Here is a 19872-nt window from a genome sequence, read left to right as displayed (position 1 = left end):
TGCGAATAGGATTCGCCGCCACCGTCGCGGAGAGCGCGACGCTGATCGAATCGCTCGACGTTTTCGGGAGAGCCCGTCCTCGCAATCCTCGCATCTGTTATAAACGCGATTGAGGGTGAGAGAAAGAGAGAAGAGGAGAGAAACGGAATCCGTGGGAAAATCGTGGGATTTCATTGAAACGGCGGAACGTCCCGTCGCGTCGCGTCGCCGAATCGGCGTGCAACGAGGACACCCTGTATGTACAATATTATTTACGTATGGACGCGAAAGGGCGGGGGGAGGGGGGGGGAGAGGGAAGGGGCACGATGGACCGTAACAACACTAAGGCTGCAGCCCACGCTCCAACGCTCTCGGAATCATTTCACTCTTGTTACCCATACACAATAGGGAAGCTTGCAGTTGCAATGTTAGTGCGATACTGCTATAATGTTAAAATGTTGCTGCAACATTTTCAGTGTTACTTCAATGGGTGCTTTCCACTTGATGACACAAGTCGTTCTTATCTTTCTTGACATTTAGAGAGATGATAAAGATAGAACGGCACTTGTGTCGACTTGTGTCATCAAATAGTAAGCACCCACTGAAGTAACATTGGAAATGTTGCTGCTACATTTTAACATATTATCAGAATGTTGCTAAGAATATTTCCAATATTACTGCAATACATATTGCTGGAACGTAAAAATATTGTTCCAACATTTCCAACGTTACTTTAATATTGTCAGAACGTTCGAATGTTGCTGCAACATTTCCAATGTTATTCGAATACTGCTCTAACATTAAAATATTGTTACATTTCTAATGTTACTTGAATATTGCTGGAACGTTGCAATGTTACAGCAATATTGCCGGAGGGATCTGTGCTGCATGGATTGTTTATCAAGGACAGACATGCGTTGTGAATCGAAACCTAGGGGGAACCCAACCAGGGGGAGGCAAGGGTAGAAAAGGGATACACATGCCCGAGGGGGAGTTGAAAGAGAAAAGAGAAATCATGGCACGTACCTTGGACTGTGATGCCGAACGCCGCTAGCAAGAGCAACCGATCGATCAATCCGCGGCACATCTTCATTAATATATCCGAGGGCTGCCCCCGTCGTGCGTCGTACCCTTTTTCTTCTCCGTCGTGCTGTCCGAGAGATTGCACGCAATCGCACGTTGAAACGCACACACAACCGAACTGAAGATGGGGAGGGAACTGGGAAGGTTGAAGGATCAAGGCACCCAGATCAACACTCTCAGGACGCCGATCAACACTCGCGCGTCATCGGGCCCGTCACGACGCCGTAACCGACGACGATCTCGTTAACGACGGTTCATCTCTTTTTTTTCTTCGACGCCACGCAGGCCACGCTGACGGACGGACGGGCAGACAGACGTACGTTTCTTTTCCTTTTCTTTTATCTCGTCGCACCACACACTCCGCGAATATACTTTGGCGCCGCGTTCACGCGCGGCCGCGCGCGCACACGCACACACGACTGACGGCTGACGGCTGACGATATACGTGCCCGTTGCTTCCGAGAGAGAGAGAGAGAGAGATTCCGTCGTCGCTTACAGCTTACTTCAACCGGCTCGCCCGTCGCGGCCGGTCCGCGGCCGCGTCTGCCATTTCACGGGGACGAGAGCGGCGGCGAATATCCATACCTCCTCTTTTTTCCTCGATAGTTATGTCGTATATCCGTTATCGATAACGCGGAAACGGAGACTCGAGTACTCGACGATAACCGGTGGGAGTGAAAGCGACAATTCTTTCGGCCGCGAGCTCGCTGAACTCGTGTCTCGTGAGTCTCGTCTCCGGCGCGTCCGCGCTTCGGTTACAGCGAGGGTCGTACTCGCTCCCTCACAGGTTGATCGATGCGCCCACCGCGCCGCTGACAACGCCGTCGTTACGACGGCGAGTGTCCGTCCATTCTACGGGAGCGACGAACGCCGAACGCACGCCGAAGGGGGAGAATATAATCCGACTATTCCGACTCCGAGTCGCGTCGCGTCGCGTCGCGTCGCGCGGTCGACCGGCGCGGCCGGCGGCGTCACAGACTCAACAGTCGCGCGCGCGCCGCTGCTCCGCTTGATGATCCATCTCGTGCGAGGGAGAGCCGAGAGCGCGCGATCTACGATCGAAGTGTGGTAGTGATGATGGTGGGGAGCAGAACGACGAGGGAGGGCGAGCGATCGATGTTTATCGTTGCGAATGTCACTCGAAACGAGCCGGGGGAACGACCGTTACTCTCTGGTTTACTCTCCTCTCTCGCGAACGCGCGTTGAATCCCGCGGGACATCAATCCGGACGGCCGCGGATGCTCATTGCTCGTCAAGAGTGTCACTCCGTTTTTTAGATAGCGGTGTACCGCGTCCACTGACGTTGTTCCCTCGGCCACCCGCCGGACCAATTGCCGGTCGCTCTCGCGAACGAAAACAGAGAGACGTGACGTTCCGCCGACGGCGGGGAATACGAACGAACGAACGATACCACTGACGCGAAAGCCGATCCGCGACTGACCGCCGGGGTACGCAAGCGCCCGCATATTTAGCGCGCCGTTCAGCGCCACCTGCGCGACTGAGGAGAACTAAACCCATGCCACGTACAGGGTGACCCATGTATAAAATTTTACGAGCCTTCTTTCCTCTGGGAAAACTCCCAAAAACAGCGGTCACGATAATGTCGAAGTGACGTTAAAATAAATCATGACTGATCCAATGACTTTTAATGGGTGCGAGTATATTTTTTTAATTTTATAGCTTTTCCTTGAGTAAGATTTGTTATAATTTATTATTTTTTATTAGACTTCTTGGTACAAGATGTGACACTGTTTGAACGCCATTATAACTTTCTTATATTGTAAAGGTTAATAATAATAATAATTTTGATGTCATTTTGATCAGAGCTGGGGATATGTACTTTAAATATTTTTATTTTAAAAATAATATTTGCCAGATAATTGTATTTTATATTTTGTATTTCAGCGGAGCATATGCAAATTTATTGTTTCATGGGAGCATATAAAAGAATTTTATATTTTATATTTCAGTATTAATAGCGAAAGATATTGAAAGTATTGTATTTTATATTTTTAGTACTAATGACAATCAATCTTAATACTTGAATTACAAAATACAAAAAACTTTAAATTTTTTAATTTTAAATATAAATTACGTAATATTTTTATGTTCTCTGTTGAAATATAAAATATAAAATACACTTGTATTGCAAAAACTGTTTAAAGTAAAAGTGTTTCAAATACGTTCAAATTTTAACGTCATTCAGATTTCAAACTTTTTATTTTGCTTGGGCTTTTACAGATAGCGATAGAATTTTTTTGATCATGTAATTGTTTAAAGTTCGACTTTTTTTTAAAAATGGGACATATATTGTAATTTATTTAGTTATTTTTAAAGATTTGGAGATTCGAATATAAAAAAGTGGTCATAATAATTGGTGGATTGGTGGATTAAAATATCGGATAGAATATGATGGATCTACGAAATAAAATATTATTAAAAAATTGTAATAAAATTGTTTATTATGTAGTTTTGAAAAGAAAAGTATTTAAAAACAAGTATGTATTTGATATGACATGCTATGTAAAAATAAAAAATTGTAATAATTTTACAATACAATATCTACTAAATAATATTATAATTAATATTTTATCAATAAAATTAAATTATTAACAACAAACATATACCTACTAATAAAAGTTATTAGAAAAAATGCAATATTTTCTTGATTATGAATATCATTCAATACATTTCTTTATCAATAATCAGATATTTTTCTTATCATTGAAAGATTTGAAAATTATTTTCAACAATAACGTGTAATAGATAATTTTCTTCAAAACAAATTCTAGTTGAATTGAATAGCTTAATATTTATTAAAAATACAATTGTTTTAAAGACAGTACACACGCATACGCGCACAGACACACACACACACACACACACACACACACACAATATATGTAGATATACACATCACTAGACTTTAAAGAGTAAAATTCGTCGACTATCTCGGAATGAATGGAGCTCTGCCGTTGAACCCCAGAAAATAAAAAGTAAACTCCCTTATTCTTTTAAGTTAAAGTATCTTTTTCGAAGGTAAATCGAGTTTTTTCTGTATGTAATGTCTGCATATAAATTATTAGGCGCAGATAGTCGGGGAAAGAAGATATTTTATGAGATTTTTATATTTTATTTCAACACTTTCGAACAAAGAAATATAAAATGTCTTGTGAAAAAATATTCTCTCCGATTCTTCAGTACTTACTTAAACATAGACTGATGAAACAAATCGATTTCTGTCGTTTCTGGTCACATTTCGAAAATAGCTCTGGCAATTAAATAAGAATCCGCGATAATACAGGATGTCAGACTTCATGTATTCAGTCTATGGAGAAGAAATAGCATGAGATTTTATTCAGTCACGATAATCAAAATATTTCTTCGATATTCTTAGATGCTAGAATTCCCAAGAAAACATCTCATTTAATGTTATTACTTAATCTATTATTAAGAAGATAAAGCTCTACATGAAACTTTATTGACATTTCGCTCCCTCCATTTGATGAAAATTTCAATGATGGCGCTAAGAAGTAAGCGCAGAGATAAACGTGTTCCACGAATTGAGATTAGAAGGGAAAAGGAAGTTAGATTCGAGTTCGCAAATAAATCACTGTTTGTGTGTATGTGTGTGTGTGTGTGTGTGTGTGTGTATGTGTGTGTGCGATAATCGTCAGACTTATTATCGAGACGATAAGTTGAATGACGGATTTACCTCACACCGACAATCACGATACGCGTTCGTGTGTGCATCCCAACGACGACACCATATCTACGAGATTGGGAGGCATAGTTCGAGAATTCGATTCCGCTGCTGTCTTCTCCACTCGAGACACCCTGGATCCGCCGCGAACAGATTTCCCTGTTTCCTCTTCGGCGCCGCGCTCGGCCATCTTCGGTTTCGCTCCCCTGTGATCGCGGCGACTCTTCGATGAGAACAGGACTCAGGATCGTGCTTAGGCACGCGCGAATCCCTGCCGAACGGATATGATCCATACAGGCTTAAGCCCGTGTCACCCTGGAGATTGAGGAGTATAAATTGAAGAATAGAATTCAGCCAATTTGAACGAAATGGATTAAGATTAAGATCATCTGATTGGTTGAACTTCTAATCTTTGATTCGCAATCCTCAATCTCTAATGCGTAGTGTGACATGGACTTTAGGTATAAATATATATTAAATATATCATATATGTTATGAATATTTATAATATACATAATATATTTAATATATAATATTTATAAGATTTATATTTAATATACGTTTTATTTGTACGGTTAATTTTAAATTTCTCTTTTTGATGTCAACAGTTCATTCCAGACATGCTAGAAAAGAATTATATTATATCAATTTGGTAAAATGAAATTGTCGCAGGAAACAGTATCATGTTTATTTTCAAAGAAGAAAATCCAGCATTTCCAATATTTTTTAATCTTTATTCAACATTATTATAATGTAGTATAACATTATATTGTAATAAAAGTCTGTAGGAGTAGATCTCGCTTCTAGCAAGTAGTTTAATTAGTTTCCCTAATCGGATATTCTCGCGGGAACTATCCAATTTCGTCAATGGATTGGTCGCTCGTGATCGGAATACGACAACGATTTGAATTCAGGATTTAAAAATATTAGAATAGACACGATAGAAATCAAAATAAAGATGATCATTGAATGAAATTACTGTTATTTAAACGTTTACGTTGACTTAATTAAATTTCGGACAGTTGGCAGATCACAAGATACTTTTAATCCCGCACACATCGTGGAACCTACCATTATTGTGCTTCTGATATCAGGTATCAGTAAACATCAAACACATTACGTAAATTATCGAAATTCAAGCGCGTTGATGCTACAATTGTTTTTCGAACTTTCATTGCAAAGCTCATTCCACAATTGTGTAAGCGTAGATATAAATAGCAATTAGAAACAGTTGTAGTTGTAAGAATTGATCTATTATAGCCAAATAAGAGGATAATATTCGACTGTGATTGATTTTACGAGGATGATAAAACAATATGAAATAATCGTCGAATGGAGCAAAGAATCATGCATTTCTTAGAGAAATCTTATATTTATGATCTGCTTTTTTTTACTGAACTTTCGCACCAGTTCATCTTTCTTTTCCTTCTTTCTTTCTGAAGAAAAAAGGAAGAAAGATGAATTGATGCAAAAGTTCAACCAAAAAGAACAGGCTTTATATTACACTAACGAATGATAATTGCGTCTGCATTTGTGCGTTTGCGTCTTTTGACTCGTCATGCTGGCTAACAATTCCTTTCTAATTGGTCAAGAGATTCAAACGCAGATGTCACAGACATAATTTCCAATCGCTAGTGTGATACGGGCATTACGTTTCACAGGTGGAGTATAGCAGAATTATCTGATTCCGTTGCAATTATGCTGTTCCGCGTCGGAATCTCCTGATCTCGCGATGGTCTCTTATTTATTAGGTGTTGGAATTAATTCGTAGCGTTTTTAATGAAAGAATGTTATTTATTTCACATGAGCATTAAAAAATACATTAATGAAAGTACTTCCCATCACTTGTAAAACGCTACGAATTAATTCCAACACCTAATAGCATGAGCACACAATAGACAAAATGTTTATGAAAAACAATTAAGGCTCCTGTTCACCATTGCTATCTTAGATTGTGACGTCAGAGAAAAAAAACATAGAATAAAAATTTTTGCAAATTATATTTAAATAGAAGTATTTTTCACTAAAACAATATTTGCAATCGAGATAATATAAACTTATAAGTTATAAAGCATACTAAAAAGCTATCTTTTTGTTTTCAGAAGAAATTAAATTATGTTTATTTTTAATTTTATATATTATTAATTCGATAGTGTGAACTTATCATTTTTAATTATACATCATTCATTTCCAGATATATGAGTCATTTATTAATTAATAAAAGACAAACAAAAACCCCGATAGATAAATTGTGAGAACATTACATATAATGGGATCATGAACTGATGACAATTTTGCAATAATTGCACTTTGCAATAATAAGAAGATTTGCTATAACTCAATAGTTTTGTCAAAATAAAATTTCTAAATAATATTTGTCTAAAATTGAATAAATTTAATTTAAGGTATCAATACTTTTTAATTCATTTGTAAAAGCAAATCAGGACATGTTATTTTTAAATGCTCAAATGAATATTTCCGATCGAATTATATATGTATCCTAAAAGCCGTTTGACTTTAAATTTTTTAATTTAACGATGCTAAATGTATAATACTTTATGTTGCAATATTTCTACGTTACATTTTAAGAATAACTGCATTTTTATATTTCTAAACTACAGCTAAAATATTTTCTCAATTATTGGACAATTTCTTTCCAAATTTAATTTGATAAATATGCCTAAAATGATCGCCATTCCTTATTGTTTTACCAAAATATTATGTCGAAATTAACTGTGCAAACAGTTATTAATACATGTTTTAAAAAAGATTAGAGTTCTTGCATCTATTTTTGTATAATATGCCTCTATAATTACAATACCAATTTTATGTAAGTTTTCTTATATAATTTAATAAACGTTGTCTTATCGGAGAAAGAGAATATAAAAGCCAAGATGTTTTATGCATAAATCATTTTATAAGTTTGTATCCTACAGTAATAACGTTTCAACATCATTATCTTTAGTATTTGAAATTTTAAAATTAGAAAGGTTAAATTATCTGATTTTAAATGAAATTTAATATCATTAATATTACATCACTTACTCTAATCAATTCAATTCTTTCCAAATGATCCTCTATAAGTTCTCATTATTTGAAAAGATTCGAATTTACTAGCGGACGATAATATGCAAGTGATAATATTATTGAATTATGAGAGATCAGATAATCTCATTTAATTTTAAAATTGGAAATATTGAACATGACTTAATAATAAGGTCGAAACGTTTGTTATTATTGTAAAATATAAATTTATAAAGTCATTTATGTATAAGACGTTGATTTTTATACCGCTCATCCATTATTATTATTATTAATTTAATTATAAAGTCTTTATCTATTACAAAAAGGAGAGATTTTTATATATTTTACGAATCAGTTCTAATGCGATTATAAATGCTGTATTATTGAAATATGTATTGAAATATGATATTGTATCTTATAAGAATTTTTATTGTGTTTTTTGTTTTTGACATTATCGTTTCAAATAGTAGTGATGAACATAGCCTTAAAATTGTCTCATATGCGGTTACGTATTGCTACAAATTTTTCAGTCAACAATCATTCAATACATTAGACCTGTTTTTTAAATTTCTTTTTTCATTTTTTTTTTCATTTTTCTAAATTTCTTGTGATGATTCATTTTCCTCATTTTTTTTTCACCTTGAGGAGGTAAAAAAATGAACTATACATGCAAGAAGTTCAGCTACAAAGAACAACCTTTGTCTATCGTGTGTTCTTGTACTTATTGCCGCGGGGTTCGCGAGACTCGTAGAGCCAGCTCTGGTTCCAGACCGGCTCTTTCAACATCGGGCGTCTAAGCGGCTCACCGACGCGGCGCGGCGCGGCGGCGCGGCGGCGGGCGGCCGGGCGATGTCCATCGACAACACGATTACGAACCACATGTACTCTATGGGTTTCATTTAAAGCTTGCGAGCATTGTTTCATCCTTGTTGCTTGTCAAATATTAACCAAGGATATGTGAATGTAGTCAGGAGGAGGCCCTCTTTCATGGAGTGCCCTCCTCTAAATCTCAAAGAACAACAAGAATTAATATTAAATACAGTATCTTTCAAGATCGTATATCTTATCGTGATGTGAATGCACAACAAATTGGAAATAAAGGCGCTAAACGGTCAAGTTGGATCTTTAGTGCTTAAGTAATTTGTATATACATATTCAATCTTGATGCAAATTGCCAAGTTTATTTTCAGCTTTGAAACGCAATCCTAATGAAATTAGAGCTGTAATATCACAAATTGAAAATAATTAAAACTACTTAAACGGATTTAATGCTTAATGAGTATTCACAAGAAATAAATTTTGGGAAAGAAAAAAGATTTGGTGGAAGTTATAGAAACATTTTTTGAGACTCAAAGACGGCTATTGTTATAAATTCAAATTTTTCCAATTCGAAGAATCAGTGTACAATTAAAAGAGAAAAATAAAATAAATTAGTAAATTAGTAAATTAAATATATGTGATTTTCCATTTTTTTTTATCTGCTGGTAATTAATTAAAAATAATAATATAAAACAAAACAAAAGTTCAATAATTTATATTTGACCTTCCTCCTCTTCCCCCCCCCCCCCGAATTCAAAATTAAGTCTCTAATTTCGCTCTCCATCTCTCTAAACAAAACCTACGCCCATGCAAAGATGAAATAATGCACGCTAGCATTGCAATTTGCGAACTTAAGTGCAATGCACCCCATGTTGATACTTGCATGCGCGCGAACGACGATGACGATGTTCGCTAATAGAAAGCTCCTTGGCGGCGTGTAACTGCTGTCTTACCTTCTACCTGAGGCGAATTGCATGCAAAACCGTAAAACACACAAAAAATTTTAATAGTAGAATGCAAGACGATTTTAAACTCATGACACAGCAATAAAATGTAAAGCAGTAAAACGTAAGCAGTAAATGAATCAGCCGTTCACAGTAGAGAACATAAGACAATAATGTATGCAGTAGTACATCCAAAATATTTATTTGCTTACGTCTCATTGCTTGTGTGTTTCTGTGTATAAGCCAAAACAAGTAAAAAAACGTAAGATAATAAGACGTAAGCAGTAAATAAATTGGCCAACAATAGAGAACGTAAGGCAATAATCTTATGTTCTCTACTGTGATTGATCGATCCACTCGATGTTTTACTTTCGTCTTTCTATGCGCCATGGGATACAATGGGTTTTTTTAGAATAAGCCATGATCTAAGTTTTAAGTCTTAAGTTGTAAGAAAATGATATCAAATCGTAAACGATTATTCTTCTCATATTTGATTGTGGTTGTCAATTTCTTACGGCTTAAGACTTCAATTTAAGTAATGGCTTAGTGTAGAAAATCCATATATCTTTAGGCAAGTGACTCATAGAACGTAAACAATAATGGGCTTTCTACAATAAGCTATTACCTAAGCTTTAGTCTTAAGCCATACGAAATTGACCAATTATAGTCGATCATTTTTTCTACATTCGACTATGATCAATTTTTTACGGCTTAAGACTTAAAGCTTAAAGATAAGACGTAAGCAATAAGTGAATTGGTCAATTACAGTAGAGAATAAATGTGAGATAAATATAAGCAGTAGAGAGTAAAATCAAAATGTTGATTTGCTTACTCTTACATTTTATTTCTTACATTTCTTTTTTTCCATAGCCTTAAGACTTTCGCGTTCCGTCTCGCATTTTCGAATCGTCAGTCGCCGCGCGTTGCCCTAAGTAAATATTCCAGAGTGTTCTGGAATATTGTTGTAAAAGGAATCGCCTGTAAAACGAAAGGATAGATCTGAAAAGACAACGAGATTGAAAAAATTCCAAGAAATTACTCAGAACCGAGAGCGTATACGAAATATTTATCTTCCGTGAATTGTCTCGCCCGCGGCATCAAAAATAAGAGTGAGACAAAAGAGCGGACCCGAGAGAAACAGAATGTGTTATGAAGTTGAATTTGTTATGAAGCTGGAATTGAAGAGATATTAAATGTACTATTATATATGTAATGCGTGTGTACATTAAATTTATGAATTCCCTGAAATACTGTGCGAGTGATAATGGTTGGAAAATTTCATATATCAATATTGGGGAAATCAACAATTTACAATTAATATCGTCCGTCGCGTATAAACGCATTTGGTAGATTACCCAAAAACCTTTTATTCCACGGTGGGCGCGTATTACATTTTACAAATTTATCAAAGATCTGGGTCATAATGGAATTATCGTATAAAACCGGATTGCGGGATTCATCGCCTCTTATCCGCGGAATATTCGATAAAAATTAAGTTGCGGTATAGAAGAGGAAATCATGAGTTTTACCTCCCATTTCTGAGGCAAGCGAGCTTTATTTTGTTGCTGAAACGGTCGACTTCATAAAAATGTCGTTCTGTTTCGTTCTCAAGCCGATGTTGTTCCTGGAAGACCACGCCGCCGGGCCGACCAGATAAACATTGTCGATCCCCAAGTATTTTCCTCGAACTTTTTCAACCTCGTACTCTCTCAGGAATATTTTCGAAGTTCGTCCGTTTCCTTTACGCGCGCTCATAGCACGACTTTCCCAGATAGAACGCAGAAGTCATAATAATACCTTAACACTTTTAATTAGTTACATGAAAATATTCACGTCGTTAAACAAAATAATCTGGAGTCGCGGCGACTAATTAAAGGTTAAAGATATCTTTCCTAAACAGCACAAAGTCTAAAATTGTGACATAAGACGTCTTTTAGATAGAAAAAACGTCTTATGACCCGTTTTTAGACACTTTTTGCCTGGGTCATGTCATGAAATTATTATAAATGATAAAAATAAAGTCACGATGATGTCCTATATCATTATAACTTTTGTGCTCTACTTGAGAAAGGCATAATATATCGCGCGACGTCATTATGACATCATAGGAATCACAAGATTTACATCATTTAATGCTCACAGCACTCTTGAATTTCATCTTTGTTGTTTATCAAATATTAAACAAGGACAAATAATACTCATAAATGCTGTGAGCGCGAAGTAAAAGGCAACCATAACTGAAACCATACACTGTGTCAAATTAACTTAATGTGAGTCGCCATTGCTCTCACTAAATATATCGTTACTTTTTATTAAAATGATAATTAAATTTAACACTATATAATGTTAAATTAACACTGTATAGTGTCAAATATAACCATTGTTTTAGTAAAAAATAACGACATGATTGAGTAGGACCAATAGCGACTCACATTAAGTTAATTTGACACTATAGATTTAAGTATAGGGGGGGGGGGGACATCTCTCATATTATAAATGATAGATGAAGTCATGATGACGTCCCATGATATATCATTATGACTCTTATAACATCATGACGGCGTTTTATCCACAATTGGAACATTTTGTGTTAAATTTAACACATTATATTTTCCAACTGTATTATTAACATATTTTTTAGTAAAATTGACATTTACAGTTAAATTAACGTATATTTTATTCACATCTTGGAATTTATTTTAAAATACATGACTTTCTATTATTTATTCACTTATTCATAGATTATATCATTCTGGCAATAAAAAATATTGAATATTAATTTAACATAAAATATTCAAATAACACAATCATATTTTGTTAAATTGACACTCGTATATGTTAAAACTTCAACACAAAATTTTAACGAGGACTTGAGTGGATCAATTTTAATAAAAATATTAAATGTTTTTTACTGTGTGGTATTATTATGACTCTGGCGGCTGTGGTTATATTTCGACATACACTCTCAGCATCCCAGTAAATGTATTAGATTGCATAACTGCTCTAACATATACGTAAGTATACATCTATGCTATATGTAATGTTATCGACAATTATCCTCGATATTTCTTGGACTGTCAGCACAAAAAATCTATATAATATATTAATCTAAAATACAATTAATCTAAAATACAACGTAAACTATAAATATTCAACACTGGCAACGTATATTGGAACACGGCTTCTGTGTTCTGTCTGAGTCACCGTTTCAGCCCAATGATCCATGATATAAGTATGCAACACCCGCCGAAGGATGTCAGATCTGCCTCAACAGCTGCGGTTCTAGCATCGAAAGGCACTTATTTAAGGTACTTGCCGCATTTTTTTTTTCTTTTCTCGAGACTCTCCCGCTTGGAGAGCCTCCACAACGTGAATTCAACCGCGTATCGCCCAAGGATGCATGACACCTGCAAAAAAAACCGGGAGAAGCAGCTTCGGCGGCCGTGTATTTACAGCGCAATCGGAAGGCGGCAGGCAGTGGTATCAAGAGATAACGGAGATGCGAATGAAAGGACGGCTGTGCGATACCCGCGTCCCGGAATTTAAGTGAACAATCGCATAGACGCCCCAACTCTCGCGCATAAGCAACCGGAAACTACCCGGCAACGAAGGTACAATGCGCGATGCGCGCCATTTTGTTCATTTTATGAGCGCGTTCTTTCCTTATTTTTTGTTTTACGCGGTCTGATTAATCTTGTTCTGCGACTAATCGCGTGACATGGCGACGGATCGAGCTGAACGTGACGACGGAAACGAGCTCGAGTTTTCCTTCCACGATAAATCGCACTGACAACCTTAACCGATTCTTAATGGTGATCCCTGTTCCCATCTTGTCGGCGATCCAATTAAGATATACATGGTGTCTCAGAAACGATACGTTTAATCTTGATTATAGAGATACTCAAGTGTACTATGTAAGTATAAAGAGAGAATAGCGTTTATACAACTTTTCATTGATCCGTTATATTCACAGAACAGTTAGTTCTTTTTTTTAAGATAAAATAAAGTACATAAGATGGAACGAGATGCATGTATGGAAGAAACGATTTTGCTGAAGTATCTAAAACTTTAGCTAAGTGAGTGCAAAAAATATTCGCACAAGGAAATTTGTTTATAAAAAAAGTCTTATTTGTAGAAAATAAATATTAATTAACAATTTTATACAATGAATACATTTTGTTGTGATATAAACAAACGCTTTGCATATATGTCTGATTTCAGAAGTTAAATTTCTCAACAGCACGAATATTTTTTTGAGCATCTGAATAATACAATTTTTTAAATTTTCGTTTATTTTTCAGATGATATATTTTCTATAATTAATACACATCTTTTGGATATATATAATTTTAAGAAATATAAACAATCTATTTTATTCTTTATGAATAAATTGTTAATTACCCAGCAAGAAATGATCGTCAATTAAACATCGAATCGACATCAAATTGATGTTGAAATTATTATATCGATATCAAGTCGACATCAATTTGATGACTCATTTTTTGCTGGTTAATATTTACTTTTTAAAAATAAAGTTTATTAAAAAATATTTTCTTATTAAAAAAATTTTATTATTAAAAAATATTTTCTCTGTACGAATACTTTTTACATTTACTGTAAATACAGATTTAAAAATAATTTGGTTGGACTATCAAAATAATTATATAGAATTCGAACTGATTGTCAAAACTTTTTGCAACGTTGCACATCATACTCGAGTTTTTACGTAATTATTTTGATAATTCAACAAAATTATTTTCAAATCTAGCTAAATTTTAAAATTTCAGCAAAATCGTACATTTTGTGCACATAATAATTTCTTATATGTAAAATATATCGTTTTTTGCAAGTTAATAATCACTTTTATAAAGAAATGATTTTGTTGAAATTCAACTGGATACAGTTTTGAAAGTAATTTGGCGGACTATCAAAATATAGGAAATTTAAGCATGATATTACAAAACCTTTTAACATTCTAACAACAAGTTTGAATGTCCTACATACATAGTTATTTTAATGGTTTGAAATTATTATATATCTCCCAGATCTATATTTAGCTAAATTTTGAGATACTTTAGGAAATTGTTCTTTCTGTGTGGATATCTCATTCTCTCTATCTTATGCATAATCTATCTCAATCTATTTTAAGTAGGTCCTGAAAAATACAGCTGACCAAACATAGAAAAAAACGGTTTTATTAAAACTATAAATCTAAAAATTTAGCTGGATACAGATATGAAAATAATTTTGTTAGGCCAAAATAATTATGTAGAAAACCCAATCGTGATAAGAAAAAAGAATTTGACATTTTAGCTACTAATTTGAAAATTCCCTAAAAAATTATTTTAATAGTCCAAAAAATTATTTTCAGATCTGTATTTAACTAATTTTTAGATACTTCAGCGCGAAATCGCCCTTTCCATAAATATTTGATATCTCCAATTTTTTACTTGAGTATTCTAATTATACATTCTTGGAATTAAAACCTGTAGTAGAGTCTTTTTCTTCAGGAAAATTTCAGGATAATTACTCATTGCAGTCTATTAATATTCAACAATCAAACGTCTCAATATATCATCTTTTTATCGCAAGTATGACTCAATTTTATCGCAACTTGGGAACGATTCGCGCTACAGTTTTTAGTGTTGGAAAAATTGATCTGGGATTAGCAAGCGAGATTGTCGTTAAAATAATAGTTGCGGTACACCCCGTAGATGAAGTAACAAAATTTAATTAATCGAGGTTAACGCCGATCGGTATCGCTGCAACCGGTCCCAACCGCCCATCATATTACTCTACAAGATAACCGCTGTCGTTAGCATGACCAGATAAATATTGTCACTGAATATTGTCTGGTAACTCGGGCGTAACCACGTTTTCGCACTCAATTTTTATCTAATCGATACGTGCTCGTTACTTTCCCTACATGTCGCGCGCATTAATTACAAATAATGGTTTTTCGCACTGTCGCTTGTTCGACCATTTAATAAATAGGCTAAAGCTTGGATTAATAAGGCAATAACATGTACGTAGAACCGGTTACGTTAATATATGTTTATAATGCATCCATCATATAATCACATATTGATATACGCGAAGTAAACATTCGACAGAATGAGATTTGGATTTTATATATGATAAATTAATGATAGACGAATAATATTTATATAGTGTTCTATGTATATATATAGTGTTCTATACACGGAAAGTACAGTTTTGTTTTACATAAAAATTTAGCTATCACGGAAAAAATAGATTTGATAGTTCAGCAAAGCTATAACTTACTGCACGAATTCAACATTTATAACTAAGAAGATTTGATGATTCAACAAATAAATCATGTTTGTAAGCAATTATCAGTATGCTAATTCAGCTAATTGTTTCAATGGAAATAATGCTAATATAACAAGTTTTTTTCATTACAGCAAAATGCGTTATCTTAATATATTTTATTAAAAATTTTGATTTATATATGATTGGATTGATTTTCATCAAATTTTATCTTTATTGTATTGAATAATTTGTTGTGCTGTCCCAACAAATCTAATTACCTATAATCGCTAATTTTAACCAGCATAATTTCGTTACTTTAACATTGAATACTAACTATATATTATGATTGTACATTTGAATTAGTGAAGTTTTAAGTTGTTTTAACAATTTTTTTCTCTTTTGTGTAGATATAAATTAAAAAATAATTTTGTTGGACTATCAATACAATTACGTAGATCGTTCAAGTACAATATAATGAGTATAATGCTGCAAATAATTTTGATATTCGAGCAATCAGCTTAAATGTCCTCATAATTATTTTGATCTGATAAAATTATTTTTAGATCTGTATCTAGCTAAATATTTAAATATTTTAATAAAAAAAAATTTTATTTCTGTGTGTATATAGCATTCAATAACACATCATCCAAGATTATGGGTGTGGTCAAAGTCTCACTACAAGTGCTTTGAAGTATTTGATAGATCAAACAAAAGAAAGAATTTTACGAACTAACCGATCAAAGAACGTTTCGAAACATTTGTAGCATTATGTTAGTCTTATCCTATATTCTCGTTACAAAAATCAAACTATTTGATTTCAAAATCTATATGAAAAGTTCGCGCGAATGGATATAATATCTAATCGTATTATTAAAATTTATATCGGTTTAAAAAAAAAATTGAACGGATTTATAAATGTAATCAAGTAAATCGATTCTATTTGGACTACTATTGAAAATTGCGAGTCACATCCGTGCGGTTGCAATTGCACGAGTTAGAATCGGATTGCGAGTACGAATCATCGCTACTGCGAGTTTCACAACGTTGGTTGTTTGAATCACATTCGTGCGGTTGCATGCAGTTGCATGAGCTAGAATAGGACTGTGAGTTCGAATCGTTGCTACTGCAAGTTTCAAAGCTGGCTGTTCGAAATATTTCCCGTCGAAGATCGTCCGTTATGTCTGATCGTTTATCGGCGGACGACAAGTAATCCAAAAGGTCAGCAACAATTTCTCGACGTGGTCTGTTGAAAAATGTACCTACAACCTCGTGAATATCGATGAGCGGCTGCTTCGATAGGACGTGCCTGTGAGAACGATTTTAATGACGTATCATTAATCTCCAACAATATTCTCGTCACGTATCAAATATTATAATTGGCGTTTCGCGTTTTTTATAAAATTGTTATTAGGGAAGAGACACAAATTGAATATAAAAATTCTACACTGTGATACATACATACACACATGAAAAAAATAGTTCACTAAAATATCTAAAAGATACAGACCAGAAAATAATTTTGCTGGACCGTTAAAATAATTATATAGGACGCTTAAATTAAATTGTTAAAATGTTAAAACGTTTTGCAGCATATCATCACGCGTGAACATTCTACACAATTATTATGATGATCCAACAAAATTGTGTTCAGATTTGTATCTGAATAAAATTTTAGATACTTACATCAGCAGCACTATGTAAATTTGAACATAGATACATACATTTCGTTGGATCATTAAAATATTTAAAACGTTTAAAAGTTGATAACTTTGATACAAAAAGTGTTAGCATTTTAGCAATCAGTTTAAACATCCTATATAATTATTTTGATGATTCAAACAAAATTAATTTCAGGTTCATGTTTACAACTAAATTTTTAAATATTTCAGCAAAATTGTTTTTTTCGTGTATATATTTTTCTAATGTAATTATAAAATATTAGGTGCGAGTGTACCTCAATAAAATACCGACCAGACCTCTGATTTCTGGGTGTGATTTAAAGTAAATTTCGTTTTCCTTTCGAATCATCATTTTCATTTTGTTCAAAGCTTGTTTCTGATCTCTCGTTAGAGCGCCCACATCGTAACTTCGCATGCCGTGCGGTGAATCCGCTGGATGAAAAGCGTTTCGGGCTTTAAAAGGCTGGTTAGACATAATGATCACCGAAATATCTCTTGACAAGGAAGTCCGCTAACGAAGCATGCTTGTCACGCGTAATATCTCCAGTATGTCAAATTTCAAATTATTACTTCGTATTTTTTTGCATTTGTTCATGCGCAAATCGCGCGACACGACGCAACGAGGTCCGTAAAATGCAGAAGTGACTTGACCGACAAAAAAATTTGACGCATATAAATTAGCTTTTGTTTTAACGCGAAATAACATACACGAATCTGCACACACGCGACGCTACAGCACGGCATAAATATTGATGCAATCTATGACAGCGATATCCAGGCGATGACTCACGTCATGTCCATGTATACTTGCGAAGATTAGCTAACTATAAGCCTTTCCAGTTAACAGCTTTATGTGGAAAACTCAAGATGAATAGGTGTGTATACATACGTTAAAAATACATGGAACGTTAATTCTAATAATAGAGACAAGTATAAAAATCGATTTAACAAAAAAGATATTTTAATACGAATTTTAATGCAATAATATCTTTATACACATAATTGCGATTAAAATACTAATAACATAATATATCGATAACTTTATATCACATATATACTTGTAGAATGAGAGATTATAGTATATATTTTTTTTATGCAGAGGACGTATATAGAAAAAGTATTATCAGTTCAAACTTACGTTTTAATCGCATTTTTAAATTGTTTACATTTTGTTACGTAAATGCTGGTCATGGATATATTTTCGTTTTGATAGATTCCCTGAGTCGAATATCTCTCTACAATTTTACATATAAATTTATTTCCAGATCGTGTTCCTGCATTCTAAAATAACAGAGCTTCTCAGTTTTCTCTAAAAAAATATTCGCAAAAGGTTTGCCCTATTTATAAAATATTGCAAATTAATATTATAACAAGTCGTATTTATATACATTTTAATTACTATATTTAATTATTAATTAATAAATCGAGTGAAAAATTAGGTGTCATTTCAATCTTTCTATTTCTCCTGTATTACATACGCGATACGACATTTATTCTTTATTGCATTTTTAGAAATTTGATTTAAATCTGATTCATTTTTAAATCTGATTCTGATATTATATGGTTGATTCAAGAGAACTATGATGAGTCTCTTTTTATTTTTTTACCGTGTTGCGAAATGGAACATTAAATCAATATGTCATTAATAAGTAGGCTCGTAGGCCGTTGTTTATTGATTCCGCGCGATGTTATTGCGCTATTGAAAAGATATCGTGATTTGAGATAATTTCTTCCAGCAAATCCTATTTATTGTTAATTGACTTGTTTTCTTTTCCCATAATTGACTAGATATTTGAAAGTTTATATACGGAAAGAACGATTTTGTTGAAAATCTAAAAATTTAGCCAGCTACAGATCTGAAAATAATTTTGTCGGACGATCAAAATAATTACATACACTGAAAAAATGTATTAAATTTTAATAAATCTTGTGCTTGAAAAGTACCGACTAAATATTTATTAAATATGCAAATATATATTTTTTGATACCAAGCCATTAATTTTATTTAATTTTTATTGAGTAAATATTTATTATTGTAAATAAAGTTTAGTTGGTACTGTTCAAATAAATATTTATTAAAATTTAGTATATTTTTTCTCAGTGCAGGAATCTCAAGCATGATGAGTAGGTTTTTGAACGTAAAAAATTTTGCAGATAGAAAAATACATACTATACGATGCAAGTAATAATTACTTCTTTCAAATATTTCAAAATTTCATATTTCCATAAATCTATCATAAGTTCATTACGTATTAAATTTATTCAAATTATATTCTGAATCTTAATAAGTTTAATAATATTTTAATCTAGATTATTAAATCAAAACAAATTGTATTTGTTTATATGTATTATAAAGTCATTTCTTCGA

At 33.7% G+C, this 19872-nt stretch overlaps 2 protein-coding genes across 3 annotated transcripts in view; both read right to left on the bottom strand.

Moving 5' to 3' along the window:
• The window catches only part of LOC105146616 (roundabout homolog 2), a 132412-nt gene extending 127374 nt beyond the window's left edge, over nucleotides 1–5038 (bottom strand). The window contains exons 1-2 of one of the 2 annotated variants that reach the window (XM_087404566.1): nucleotides 4778–5038; nucleotides 1006–4390 (exon numbers count right to left, since the gene is read on the bottom strand). In XM_087404566.1, the coding sequence (XP_087260692.1) occupies nucleotides 1006–1072 (67 nt within the window). In that variant the 5' untranslated portion in view covers nucleotides 1073–4390; nucleotides 4778–5038. Of the gene's footprint in view, nucleotides 1–1005; nucleotides 4718–4777 lie in introns of those variants that run through there. The other variant, XM_011056998.2, reaches the window with a different exon arrangement.
• Nucleotides 5039–16275: 11237 nt separating this feature from the next.
• LOC147910931 (uncharacterized) lies at nucleotides 16276–18355 on the bottom strand. Its single transcript, XM_087409338.1, has 2 exons — nucleotides 17780–18355; nucleotides 16276–17131 (listed from the first exon to the last, which is right to left on the bottom strand). Exons 1-2 carry the CDS (start codon nucleotides 17977–17979, stop codon nucleotides 16774–16776), a joined length of 558 nt encoding a protein of 185 aa, XP_087265464.1. The 5' UTR covers nucleotides 17980–18355; the 3' UTR covers nucleotides 16276–16773.
• Between the last annotated feature and the right edge of the window lie 1517 nt (nucleotides 18356–19872).

The sequence above is a fragment of the Acromyrmex echinatior genome, chromosome 1, assembly GCF_024713525.1.
Source record: "Acromyrmex echinatior isolate Ae372 chromosome 1, ASM2471352v2, whole genome shotgun sequence".
Classification (NCBI taxonomy): Eukaryota; Metazoa; Arthropoda; class Insecta; order Hymenoptera; family Formicidae; genus Acromyrmex; species Acromyrmex echinatior.
Note: the sequence above shows the minus strand (reverse complement) of the source record. Positions and strands in the feature narration are given on the sequence as shown.

What these genes read in the sequence shown, in the direction of transcription:
- LOC147910931 (XM_087409338.1), bottom strand. Translation starts at nt 17,979, where the DNA reads ATGTCTAACCAGCCTTTTAAAGCCCGAAACGCTTTTCATCCAGCGGAT. An exon ending in CTGGTCGGTATTTTATTGAG is followed by an intron (nt 17,132 to 17,779) that starts GTACACTCGCAC and finishes TCGTTCTCACAG; the next exon opens with GCACGTCCTATCGAAGCAGC.